Source organism: Triturus cristatus, chromosome 2_1, assembly GCF_964204655.1.
Source record: "Triturus cristatus chromosome 2_1, aTriCri1.1, whole genome shotgun sequence".
Lineage (NCBI taxonomy): Eukaryota > Metazoa > Chordata > Amphibia > Caudata > Salamandridae > Triturus > Triturus cristatus.
The window spans coordinates 420,035,042-420,047,217 of NC_140581.1; the positions used below are offsets into that span (position 1 = coordinate 420,035,042).

The window sequence follows — 12,176 nt, forward strand, 5'->3', positions numbered from 1 at the left end:
AAGGGACAGGAGGGAACGTGTGAGTAATGCCTTTTAGAAAGCGTGTAACTACAGGGGACTTGAAAAGAGAAGGCTGATCAGGAAGCCGCAAGAAGGCAGAGATGGCAGCAAGATAACCTTTCAAGGTGCCCAGGGCAGAGCCCTGCTGGGCCAAAGAAAGAAGAAAGAGGAGAACCTCAGAAAGAGGGGCGGAAAGGGGATCCACAGCCTTTGCTGTGCACCATGCAACAAATTTGTTCCACCGGCAGGCGTATACCGTCTTTGTGGAGGGACGCCTGGCTGCCAGAATGATATCACAGACTTCAGGAGGCAAGTCAAATGGCATCAACTGCCGCCGCTCAATCTCCACGCATGGAGGTGGAGGCTGGACAGGTTCGGGTGGAGGACCGTCCCCTGCTGCTGCGACAGAAGATCCTCCCGAAGGGGCAGACGTATCGGAGGATCGGTCAACATACTGAGTAGCTCGGGATACCAGTACCTTCGTGCCCAATCCGGAGCCACCAAGATGACTTGGGCCCGGTCGTGCCTGATCTTCTTCAGCACTCTGGGCAGAAGTGGTATAGGCGGAAAGGCGTACAACAGACCGCAACTCCACTCGTGACGAAAAGCGTCGCCGAGCGAGTGCCGCCTTGGATATTCCAACGCGCAGAACTGCTGACATTGCGCGTTCTCTTCGGTGGCGAATAGATCTAACCAAGGCTCTCCCCACTGCTGAAAGAGACCTTGCGCCACTTCGGAGTTCAGACGCCATTCGTGATCCATCATGCACCGGCGGCTGAGTTCGTCTGCTCTGGCGTTCAGAGAGCCTGCCAGATGTTGAACCACTAGGGTGACACCCTGGTGTTCCAGCCACGTCCAGAGGCGCAGAGCCTCCTGACAAAGGGTCCACGACCCCACCCCGCCCTGTTTGTTGCAATACCACATGGCGGTGGTGTTGTCCGTGAACACCTGCACAACACTTCCCCTGACAGAGGGAAGGAAGGCTTTCAGTGCAAGTCGGATCGCTCTCAACTCCAACAGGTTGATGTGGAGGCGAGACTCCGCCGGAGACCAGAGGCCTCTGATCTCCGCCTCTCCCATATGGCCACCCCATCCCAGGAGGGACGCATCCGTCACCACGACATGCTCCGGTTGGGGAAGGGAGAGGCTCCTGCCCGTGACCCAATCGCGGTCCATGAGCCACCACTGCAACTGCTGTGCAGTGCCCTCCGAGATCAAGACATGGTCGGACAGGTTGCCGTGATGCTGGGCCCACTGAAACTTCAGGTCCCACTGCAGAGCCCGCATGCGCCGCCTGGCGTGATGCACTAGTAGGATGCAGGAGGCCATCAGCCCCAGAAGCCGCAACACTAGCCTGACCGAAATCCAGGATAGAGGCCGAAAGATGGGAATCAGGGCCTGAATATCCCGACCCGCTGTTCTGGCGGATAGACCCGGAACTGCGCCGAATCGAGAACCGCTCCGATGAAGAGGAGCTTCTGAGAGGGACTCAGGTGTGACTTCGGCACGTTGATGGAAAACCCCAGCAAATGCAGGAGATCCGCCGTAGTCTGGAGGTGGGAGACGAGTGCCTGGGGCGAGCCCGCCTTCAACAACCAGTCGTCGAGATAGGGGAAGACCGGAACCCCTGATCTGCGCAGATGAGCTGCGAACACCGCCATCACTTTCGTGAACACCCGAGGGGCACTGGTAAGGCCGAAGGGGAGCACGGTAAACTGAAAGTGCTCCTGACCCACCGTGAACCGCAGGTAACGCCGGTGGGCCGGCAGGACGGGGATGTGGAATTATGCGTCCTGCAAGTTCAACGCTACCATCCAGTCTCCAGGGTCTAGGGCAGCTAGAACCTGAGCCAAAGTTAACATTTTGAACCTTTCCTTCTGGAGGAAGGCATTGACGTTCCGGAGGTCCAAGATAGGGCGCAGGCCCCCTTTGCCCTTCTTGGGCACCAGAAAGTAGTGGGAATAACAACCACGACCTACTTCTGGGCTCGGAACGCGAAACTTCCTCGTGGAGAAGATTCAAATGATCCCCCGAGATACGGTGGTGCTGCGGTGGCATGGCTGGAGGGGTCGTCTCGAAGGGGAGGGAGTAGCCCCTTCGGACGATCTGCAGCACCCACCTGTCCGATGTGAGGGACCGCCAGTGGAGCAGGTGATGGAGAACTCTGCCGCCCACTGGCGTGGAATGGGCCTGAAAGCTCGGACTAGGAAGGCTTTGAGGCGGATTCTGCCGGGGTGGATGTGGGCTGACCGCGTCGTCCTCCAGAACCGCCTCGGCGGAAACCACGTCCGCGACCACGCGCAGGTTGGTTCTGCGGCTGGTGGCTAGGCTGACGTGGGGAGGCACCCCTTCCTTGGCCACGAAAGGGGCAAAAGGCGGAAGTTTGCGACCGCGGGGCCGAGAGGCCCAAGGACTTGGCCGTAGCCCGGGAGTCCTTAAAGCGATTCAGCGCACTGTCCGCTTTCTCACCAAAAAGGCGAGTGCCATCAAAGGGCATGTCCATGAGAGTGCTCTGGACATCCCCCGAAAAGGACGTGGACCGCAGCCAGGCGTGACGTCTAAGCGCCACCGTGGTAGAAATCGCCCTACCCAGCGAGTCCGTAGTGTCAAGCCCACATCGGATTGCATGTCGTGCTGCATCCCTCCCATCGGCCAGAGCCTGGGTAAGTCGTGTCTGGGCCTCCTCCGGGCACAGGGGCAGCACGTCCTCCACCGTATCCCACAGAGAGTGGGAATAACGGTCCAAAAGATAGGCGGTATTCAAGGACCGCAGACCCAAACTAAGGGAGGAGAACAGCTTTTTGCCAAACTGTTCCAGTCTCTTGGAATCCCGGTCCGGCGGAGCGGTCGGGAAGGAGGATTGGGAGGTAGAAGCCTGGATAACGAAGCTCTCGGGGGTGGGGTGTTGGGACAGAAAACTGGGGTCGCCCGGAGCAGGGCGGTTGCGCCTAGCGACGTTCCTGTCCACAGGAGGGACTGTGGAGGGCTTGGACCAGGTGCCCTGCAGAACGTCAATGAGGGCCTCATTGAATTGCAGCAGAGGCTCAGTGGAGCTTGCTGCAGACTGAAGCACCTCAGTGAGGACGTTAGTCCTCACAGCCACGGCAGGCAGCTCGAGCCCAAGGGCTGCGGCCGCCTTGCGCAGCACCACAGAGAAAGCAGCACCCTCCTCCGAAGCCACAGTCGGAGGAGAGATGAATCCAGTGTCTGGTGAGGTATCCAGACCACTGGCCTCCCCCAGTTCATCTGCCCAGTCCTGTGACAGCTGAGCCTGAATGGCCATAGGGTCATCGGACCCCTCCCTGTCGCCCCGTCATCCGATTCCTGGTAAATAGGAGGAAGGATCGGAGCCGGACGATAGACATAATGTGTCTCTAACGGCGCCGTACGCGGCGTCCATCGACGCCGTAACGGCGCCAGATCCGGAGCGGGGCTGAACTGGGGCTCGACGCCGAGCGGAGCCGGCGTCGGAGGTGGAACCGGTGTCGACGCCGGCGGAGGAGGCGTGACGAGGTCGACCGGCGTCGGCGTGGACTCGGGGACGGGAAGCCGGCGACGGCGCCGGGGCCGGAGCCGCCGGCATGCAAGGTTGCCCAGTCGGGTCCGCGGGGCCCGAAGGCGCGCCAGCGGGCGTCGACGGCAGAGCCAGGCTCCTCATGGCCGAGAGGAAGGCACTGACTTCCGCCGGCGTCGCGTCAGTCCCAGGGACCGGCGGGTATGGGGACTTGCGCGGCGCCTGCGGCGCCGCTGGAGCCGCGGGGGTGGAACCACCCAGACCCTCGGCCGAGTGGCGCGACCGGCGAGGGGAGTCCGAAGAGCGGTGTCGCCTCTTGGACTTCTTGGAGTGCTTCGACTTACCCGAAGACTTGGAGCCAGACGAGCGATGATGACGTCGGCTGCGGCTCCGCGACCGATCCTTGGACCTCCTCCTGGACCGGGATCGAGAGGGGCGTGGAGCCGAGTGGCGAATCGCGAGGAGCTTACGGGACCGCTCCTGTCTAGCCTTCAAGGTCAGGGCCTTGCAGTCCGAACACGACTCCGCGTCGTGGTCGAGGCCCAAACAGTAAAGGCACCGGCGGTGATGATCCGTAACCGACATCAAGCGGTTGCAGTCAGCACAGGCTTTGAAACCAGGCATCCTACCGGCACCGGAGTCGAGACAAGATCAAAAAGGATCAAAAAACTTAGTCAAAAAAGACTAAAAGGGGTAGCCCTCCCGGATCTGCGCTTACTGGCGCGGAAAAAAGAAGAACTGAAGTCAGCGCGCGAGGGCGGCGTCTAAGTACTCCGACGACGTCATTCCGGCGCACGACGCCGACGACGGACGCGGAGCCGCAGACGACGCCTAGCGACGCGCAAGGGGTATTGCTGACGAAAAATCTTCCGGATCCAGTCTGACGCCTGGGGATATTCTAAGGTGAGGAATCTAACTAACGTGTTTCTTTCAGATCCAAGGTTTAGACTACAGTCTTCAGGTCTTTCTTTGGAATAAACTATTTCATTGAAATTGGGCTCCCTCAATAGTGAAATGTTCATCAATATGGAGGCTGTTGTTAAGTACAAAACCCAGACATTGTGCCTTTTTAACCATCGTTAAAATAAGAGTGAAATTCCTACTATTTTGAGGGAGGAAATTCACCTTAGTGTTGAGTTGTAATAGGCAGTCATAACAGTAAAACTCAGTTTTGGAGAGATTAGGACTAAGGTTCTGTTGTGTCATTCATGATGTAACTTGCTCAATACAGTTTCCAAGAAGGTGACATCCTTCACAGAGCTTAGTCTAAGGAAAAGCTGAGTATCATCAATGTAATGATGGTGGTTAATTGCAAGATAGTTTAAGGGGTCCCCTAATGGTTCAATGTTTGGGCTGAATAAAAGGAGGGCAAGGACAGACCCCTAAGATACATCAAGCGGCATGGCGTACAGAGGAGAACAATGATTGCCCATGTGTGATTCCATTTTATAGTTGCAGAGATATGAGGAGAACTATTTAAGTACTGAGTCCTTAAGTCCTAGTGTGTTACTCAAGGTCTTGAGGTGAATTATGTGATCAATTGTATTGACTGCTTTAGAGGTAGAGCAAGTGGTGAGGAATTATTGCTCACAATCCACGATTTTAAGGGCATCGTCCACTAACTACCTTTAGGAAGGCCTTTTCTTTGGCGTGTCCAGATCTGAAACCTGATTGGTGTTTTTTTTTTTACATTTCCTCTTAGGCAGTGTGAATTCTTTCCTTTGGTTATTTAGCTCTTTTGAGTATCCTTGGGATGAATGTTTTTTTTTATTGTTTATTTTAAGGGAGGGCACTGGTATCTTAGGATGATAATAACCAGGGCTTAAAAAATTCTTCCCTCTGGTTAGGTGAATTAGCATGTCATGGGACCTCAGCACTGAGTTTATCGTTTTATCTGGTGGGCAACCCTGGTTCAAAAGAACATGTGACATCCCTTCCGTAACACTCTTTCTGGTAGATAATCTGTCTAAGCACATATTTCTCAGCTTGTTCATTTCTCCAGGAGCAAGACTGGAACAGGAACCCTTTCTGCAATTGCTCTTACACACTGGCCTCTGTCATAACTATCTCACCACTGGACATGACAAGACATACGCATTATCCCTGCATGCTGTTGGCATTTTATACCATGATATTTTCCACTCCTCTAGATGTGGAGAGTCACTGACCAATTGAGGATGTCAACGGTGAGCATCATCTAACTTGGAACCTTATTGCCTCTAAAGAAGGAGAAGGAGAGTGGGCAGTGAGGAATCTGTGGTTACATAGCTTTTCCAACAGAAGGAGTGTTTCTCAAGGCAAGTAACTTGTATCTCTGGTGAATACTTCTAACTGCAGATTCTTTACCTTGTGAATTGGCATCAAAGCAATTCCCCTCCAAGAGGTAGGTCTGAGCAGCTGGCATCACCCCAGGAAGTCCTATAGGACCGAATGGGCAAGATGACAGTATTTGGGGACATGTGAATCAATAAAACAGTGCCTGTGTAAGTGTGGATGGATGTTCACATGGCAGCTTGGCAGACGTCCAGTTCAAGTACACTCTGGAGCCAAGACTGAAATAGTGGCCTATGCATTTGTGGAATGAGCCCAAATGCCATCAGGAGGATCCATTTTAACAAAGGTGTAACACAACGTCATGCAAAGGACAATCCATCATGGTAAATTCCATTTCTGCTTTGCTCTTCCTTTCCTTGCACCAGCAAAAACAAAGAAAAGTCGATCATCCACCCGGTACTCCTTAGTAAAAATTAGGAGCCCACTTAGGATCCAACCACTGCAACTTCTCCTCCTTCTTAGAAGATTACAGCAGCAAGATGAAAGTGGGGAGTGTGATGGATTTCTAGACATGAAAAGGTAGAACAACTGTTGGAAACAAGAAAGTAGGTGTCCAAAGCAACAATCCGTCAGAGAAAATGGTGGTATGCAGATGTGGGACTGATAATGCTTGCAAATAACTGATGTGACGTGCAGAAGTAACAGCAGTGAGAACCAGAGTTAAAAGCCTCAGGGTACAACAAAACAAACAGAAGGAGATCAGGCAGCTTAGCTTGTAGTGGGGTCTACCTGTTTCTCCTCACTATAAAGGAAACAAATTTAGACCAACCAACTGAATAGACAGACTTTGTAAATGAACAGCTAGCATCCAAACCAAATCCAACTTCAATGGAAGATCAATACCACTCAATTAATGCTGCTCAATCTCCATGTATGGAGGTATAGTTTGTGGAGATTCAGAAACAGGAGTCAGCCAAGCTGCCAGGACAGCAGGTGCTCCGGAAAATGCAGTCAAAGTGGAGGGCATATGCTGATATTCAGGAGCTCAGAGTACCAGAATCTCAAGTCCCAGTAAAGTGCTATTAGAATGAGCTCAGTTTGGTTCCACGTGACGTTTTCAGGCACTCAGCGGTAGAAGAGGAAACATGCAAAAGAGGTGCGAGTCCCAGTAAAGACAGAATGCGTCTCTCAAGGATTCTCGTAGAGGAAATTCCATGGTGCAAAAGGCTGGACACAGAGTTCTCACAGCAGCAAAAAGATATATTACAGGCACACCAAATTGGGCGAAAAATGCCCTGTGCCAACTTCAGATGCAGACACAACTCCTAATCGGGCAGATGACGCCTGCTGAGTTTGTCCACCATGATGTTGAGAGAAACTGCAGGTGACTGATCAACTGTAAGGCATCTCCACAGGCGCAGAGCTTCACAATCCATATCATACTTGCTTGCTACAGTATCAGATGGCAGTTGTGTTGCTCTTCAGGACTGTCATTCAGGACTATGCAATAAATTTCAGTGTCACGGGCTTCAGCTGAGCAACAGTTTGAGTGTGTACATGTTTTTGGCGAGTTAATGGTTGTTAGACATTGAAGTAGAAGGCAAACTTGAGGGAGGCCACCTGCAAAGTAAATGGAGGGGCCCCCCTCCGGTCTCACACAGGAGCTCTGAGGCCAGGGTACTATGCATGGCGGGGGCTGTAGGGGCTTATGTTACGCCACTGAAAGTGGGGCTAGATGAGAGCTGAGTCTGTTGAGATTCATGACCCTTATGTGCTGCTTCCCTACGTCTGCAACTGCTGGATTAATATAATGTGTCTAGATTTGGAGTTGAGCCGAATATACATTACAGTTTGGTAGCTGACAGCTGTTAGATGCCAGAATGTTATCTTGAACAAAGACTATAGATTTGAGAGATGATACTTGGTCACATATCTCATGATACTGATCACCAAGAAATTTCATCACGCTAGCAAGCTTTTTAGGACTGTAAATCAAGGCCAGAGAGAGTCATTTTGAGCTGAATGTGTCGTGTAGAATGCATAATATTGCAGGCTTATAATCTTCACTGTTGTTCTGCATTATGTCTGTCACAGATTCCTGAAACTATGGAGCATACTGAAAACCAGTCTAACTCCAGCCCTAGAATATCTGGCGTAAAGTGTTTCCTACAGATCCTAAACACTGTACAGATATCCACACCATTCTTCTTCGTTAAAAATCTAAATTTTAAACACCTTTACAGTGTGTCAAACAAATTTATTCCCAACTACAATTATCTTAGATTTGTCCTCAAACAAACGTTTAAAAACCAAAAGCCTAACAAGAAAATACTGACTGATAACGAACTGGCAAAAAACAAATATAAAGAAGATGGATGTGGATGTCACAGTAAAAATTATTTTCTAAGTTCATGAACATTAACGTTCCAAAAAGGCCTCCAACAACCACGGAAAAAATCTATTTAATTCAGTTAAAGGCACTTTAACAAAAAGTTCACATTATTAAGCTCTTTTGAGGAAGTGTCCAAGGGCAACTCGGTGTTTACCGTCAAACATTTACATGGTAAAACGTGCAGCTTTACCTGTTAGTAGTGCAGGGTTGTTGTCTATCACCTAACTGCTCATCTTCCTTTCAATTTTATTCGCATTACTAATATACTCCTGACCTTGGAAGCATAAGGATAGGTTTGGGCCTGAGCTTCCTCCCTTCCCAAAACACTGTGCTTTGATTGACCGTTGATGTCAGATTGTGCCCTGGGGTGTACACATGGAAATCTGTTATAGGAGGGTCTGGGAAAAAGAATCCCATATGAGGTGCTGACTGGACATCAAATATGCCTTTTGGGACAAGGAAAACGCTTCCAGACCTTTCAGAACCACGGTGTATTTATCCACCCTTTGCAAGTGAACTTCAGGTAAGCCAAGGGGCTGATTTAATTATCAGTGGATGGAGTAATTGCCGTTGCCATGGTGGAGTACTTTACTCCTGCAATGGTGAGGGTACTCCACCTGCCGTATTTAGAGATGTTCACTGCCCCTGCGGACATTTCTAGCATTTGCAGGAAATGCAGTTAAGGAAGTTCCCAGAAATGCATTGTAAGTGAGGGACAGCTGAGCTCTGTCAACAAGGTAACAAACTTACAACGTTTTTTTAAGTTAAAAAAATAAATCCCAAAGCAACGTTTTTCATGGCGGTGATAGACAGTGAAACCTGGCCATATGTCTGCCCAATCTAAATAAGGTAGGCGGACACATGGCCAAACTTTACTCTGCCGGGCTGTCGGAGGGGTGTACAGAAGGGGGAGATGGAGTACTCTCTGATGTCTATACACTGAAGGTCCGCCAAACTCTAAATGAGGCGAGCGGACCTTCAGGTTGTCAGAAAGGGTACTCTGTTGCGACAGAGTACCCTTTGTTAACATAAATGTCATAAATGTCATCATTCAAGTCCTTCAAATTTCAGAGGTTTATTCCAGTTCTAAAATTAATGCCAGTTATAATTTCTAAATTACAAAACCCTTAAACGTGGACCATCAAGTTTAAACACTTCAAATCAAAATAACATCCTTAAAGATTGTTATGACACAACAAATACATTCAAGAATGGAAAGCTTCACCAAAGACTTCTTGGACACGTTTACCTGTGACACCGCAGTAGGAGTGATTGCTTGCATATCTTTGACGAACGGCAGATTTTTTGTAAATTACATGAGGATGGCCATTATCGTAACTGAAGTGTTTGGCATTTTCAGTACTGTTGCTTAAAGGTTCAATAAAATATTCTTCATCTTCTGTGGCAATAATACCATGCTTGATGGAGAGAAGAAAAATAAGTTTAGATAAGCCAGAAGTTTGAACTTGGAAACACAGTCAGTAATATTAGAAGTAATTAGGAGAGGTTAGCATATCCCATCTTCATAGTAACCTTTCATTGGTAAGTGTTCAGTGTTTGGATACGCCTTAATTCAGACGTTTACACCTATTTTTGTCAAACAACGGAACTGAACACAGGGTCAGTGCATTGATTTCCCTAGATCCTACAACTCTGCTACGGGACAAACTTATTTTACTTTATGTTATTTTAGGTTATGCTACATTTTTATCACTTCATGGCAGATTTTTAAAGCCATGCCAGCATGTCTCCAAAACGCTGCTTCTAGATAGAAGCAGCTATTCATGGAAGATGGGTCTGACTGACAGAACGATTCTTCTAAACATTTCGGTCTTAAAGCTTTGCCTCAATTTCAAATTGTCTGATTATTCTCGCAGACATTCTAGAGTTACGCTTTCTGGGAAAATAGTTTAAGGTCCTGGGTTCAGTAATGATAACTTAAGTTCCGGGATCCAACATCACTGTGCATTATTATATAACCGTGCGCTGCACATCCAGATGCTGTTGATCGATGGGTGCTCTTGTGCCACATAGCTAGGAAAAAGGTAGGAAGTGAGGTGTGCATTCGGTAGCTGGTTGTAGTCCCTCCCTGCTCTGTATTTCAATTCACATAGGGCAAGGGGGAGTTTGCAGATATAACACTCACGTCAGGGGAAGTAAGCGCTATATAAATACAATTTACAATTACATGTGTGAGATTTCAGAATGTTATTGTCGTTAGTCTGGGCACACCTAAACTGTAAGCCTTCTTAGATCTGAAGGTATAGAAGGCCAGATGGATGCTGAATACAACTTTGCTGCAAGCAACCCTGTGGGTCTTGCACAGATCCTTGAACTGAATGAGACACGGCAGTTAAGAAGAGATGGGTGGGTGCGGTAACAGTTTGAATATCACCATAGATTGAAAGTTAAGATTAGACTGCAGATATCCTAGTTCCAAAGAGACGTGCAGTGTCACTTAGAGGTTGACGGATGCACCATCCACCAATCCTATAGCACCTCACTCCACTTTAAAGTGAGGGAATTGCTACGTTTCTGCAGATACAGCTTTACCCGGCTGCACCACTGGAAAACTTTGGCCCACTGGTCCATCCAATACAGGCCCATAAAACGACAATAGTTTTCACAACGCTTTATATAGTGTGGGGGCACTGTTCCTGTCCAGAACCACCACATGAGGCATGTTGGTCCCAAGAAAGGAATTTTTTATTTTTTTTATTTCAGTGAGTTTTCTTTGAGGATATTAAGAACAAGAAAAAGCAAAAGATCATCGATTAATATAAACATGTAGGTTGTACATCAAAAAGAAGCTAAACATGAGGAAAGTATATGTACATTTGAATCTGGGTACCTCCACCCAATGCCCTCCACCACAGCTGGAGCAAAGTGACACAGACACAATGGACCAACGCCCCCAACACATCCAACCTAGACACCGCCACAAACCTGGAACACAGTGTCAACACATGGATAACCAACAACACTAACAGCATCACCCCCATCAAGACCAACAGGCACATGAGATCCACCAAGCAAGCAACATAAGTAAGTAACCGTTTTTAAGAGCGCGCAATTACAGAGGTGCTTTCCAACTAGCAATTCTGAACAGTAGACAACAGACTGTTTATTTCATGTAATTAGAAAACAGCCAGGTTTTTAGCAGCTTTCTAAAAGTCCATAGATTAGATTAGATTGGAATTGCAGTCCCATTGCCATGGAGTTCCAAAGTTTGGCAGCCAGGAAGGAGAAACAGTCCCCCCAATCTGGCTTTCCTAATTCTTTGTACTGAGACTATTCTTTCTGTACCTGATCTCAGATTCCGGCCAGGAATGTGTCACGCATGCACCTTCTGGAAAGAGGCCGGGCCACCACTGTGCACGGCCTTGTTGACTATATACAGTACCTTAAATGTAATTCTTTTGCTAACTTGCAGCCAATGCAAATCCCTAATTCCGTTAGAGATGGGGGCAAATTTTGAAATGCCCGGAGAGAAGACGCACTGCCATGTTTTAAAGCAATTGAAGCTCCAGAAGCAAATGTTTCTGAGTGCCCAAGTATAACACATTGCAATAGTCTATTCGAGACAGCACCAGGGCTACAACAACCATTTTCTGCATTTCCATCAGGATGAAAGGGAGTACTTTCCTGAACACGCTTAAAAGATAAAAACACAACGAGGTAACCAGGTTGATTTGATATGAAAAACACAACTGTGTATCGAATAGAACTTCAAGATTTGTTGCTTTCTGCTCAAGGCAGGGAAGAAATCCCAGATGATACACTGAAGAATTAACTACAGCAAAATGCAAGTGCAAATGACTGGAGAAGATGGTGCGAAAGCAAGAATACCTCCAACAGGACCACTTTCAAATCATCCTTCAACCGCTACCACAGTAAGCTGAGGGAGAAGAAATATGCCCTAGCTGATTGGATAAACTCCAGCTCCAACCACAGTGAATAACTCTTCATGACTGTCAGGGAGTTCTCCAACCACCC

At 48.7% G+C, this 12,176-nt stretch overlaps 1 protein-coding gene across 1 annotated transcript in view; it reads right to left on the reverse strand.

The window, feature by feature from the left end:
* Positions 1-12,176, reverse strand: part of ADAMTS6 (ADAM metallopeptidase with thrombospondin type 1 motif 6) — a 1,840,341-nt gene that overhangs the window by 1,518,216 nt on the left and 309,949 nt on the right. The window contains exon 4 of the mRNA XM_085631708.1: positions 9,430-9,598. Within this exon, the coding sequence (XP_085487834.1) occupies positions 9,430-9,598 (169 nt within the window). The remainder of the gene's footprint in view (positions 1-9,429; positions 9,599-12,176) is intronic.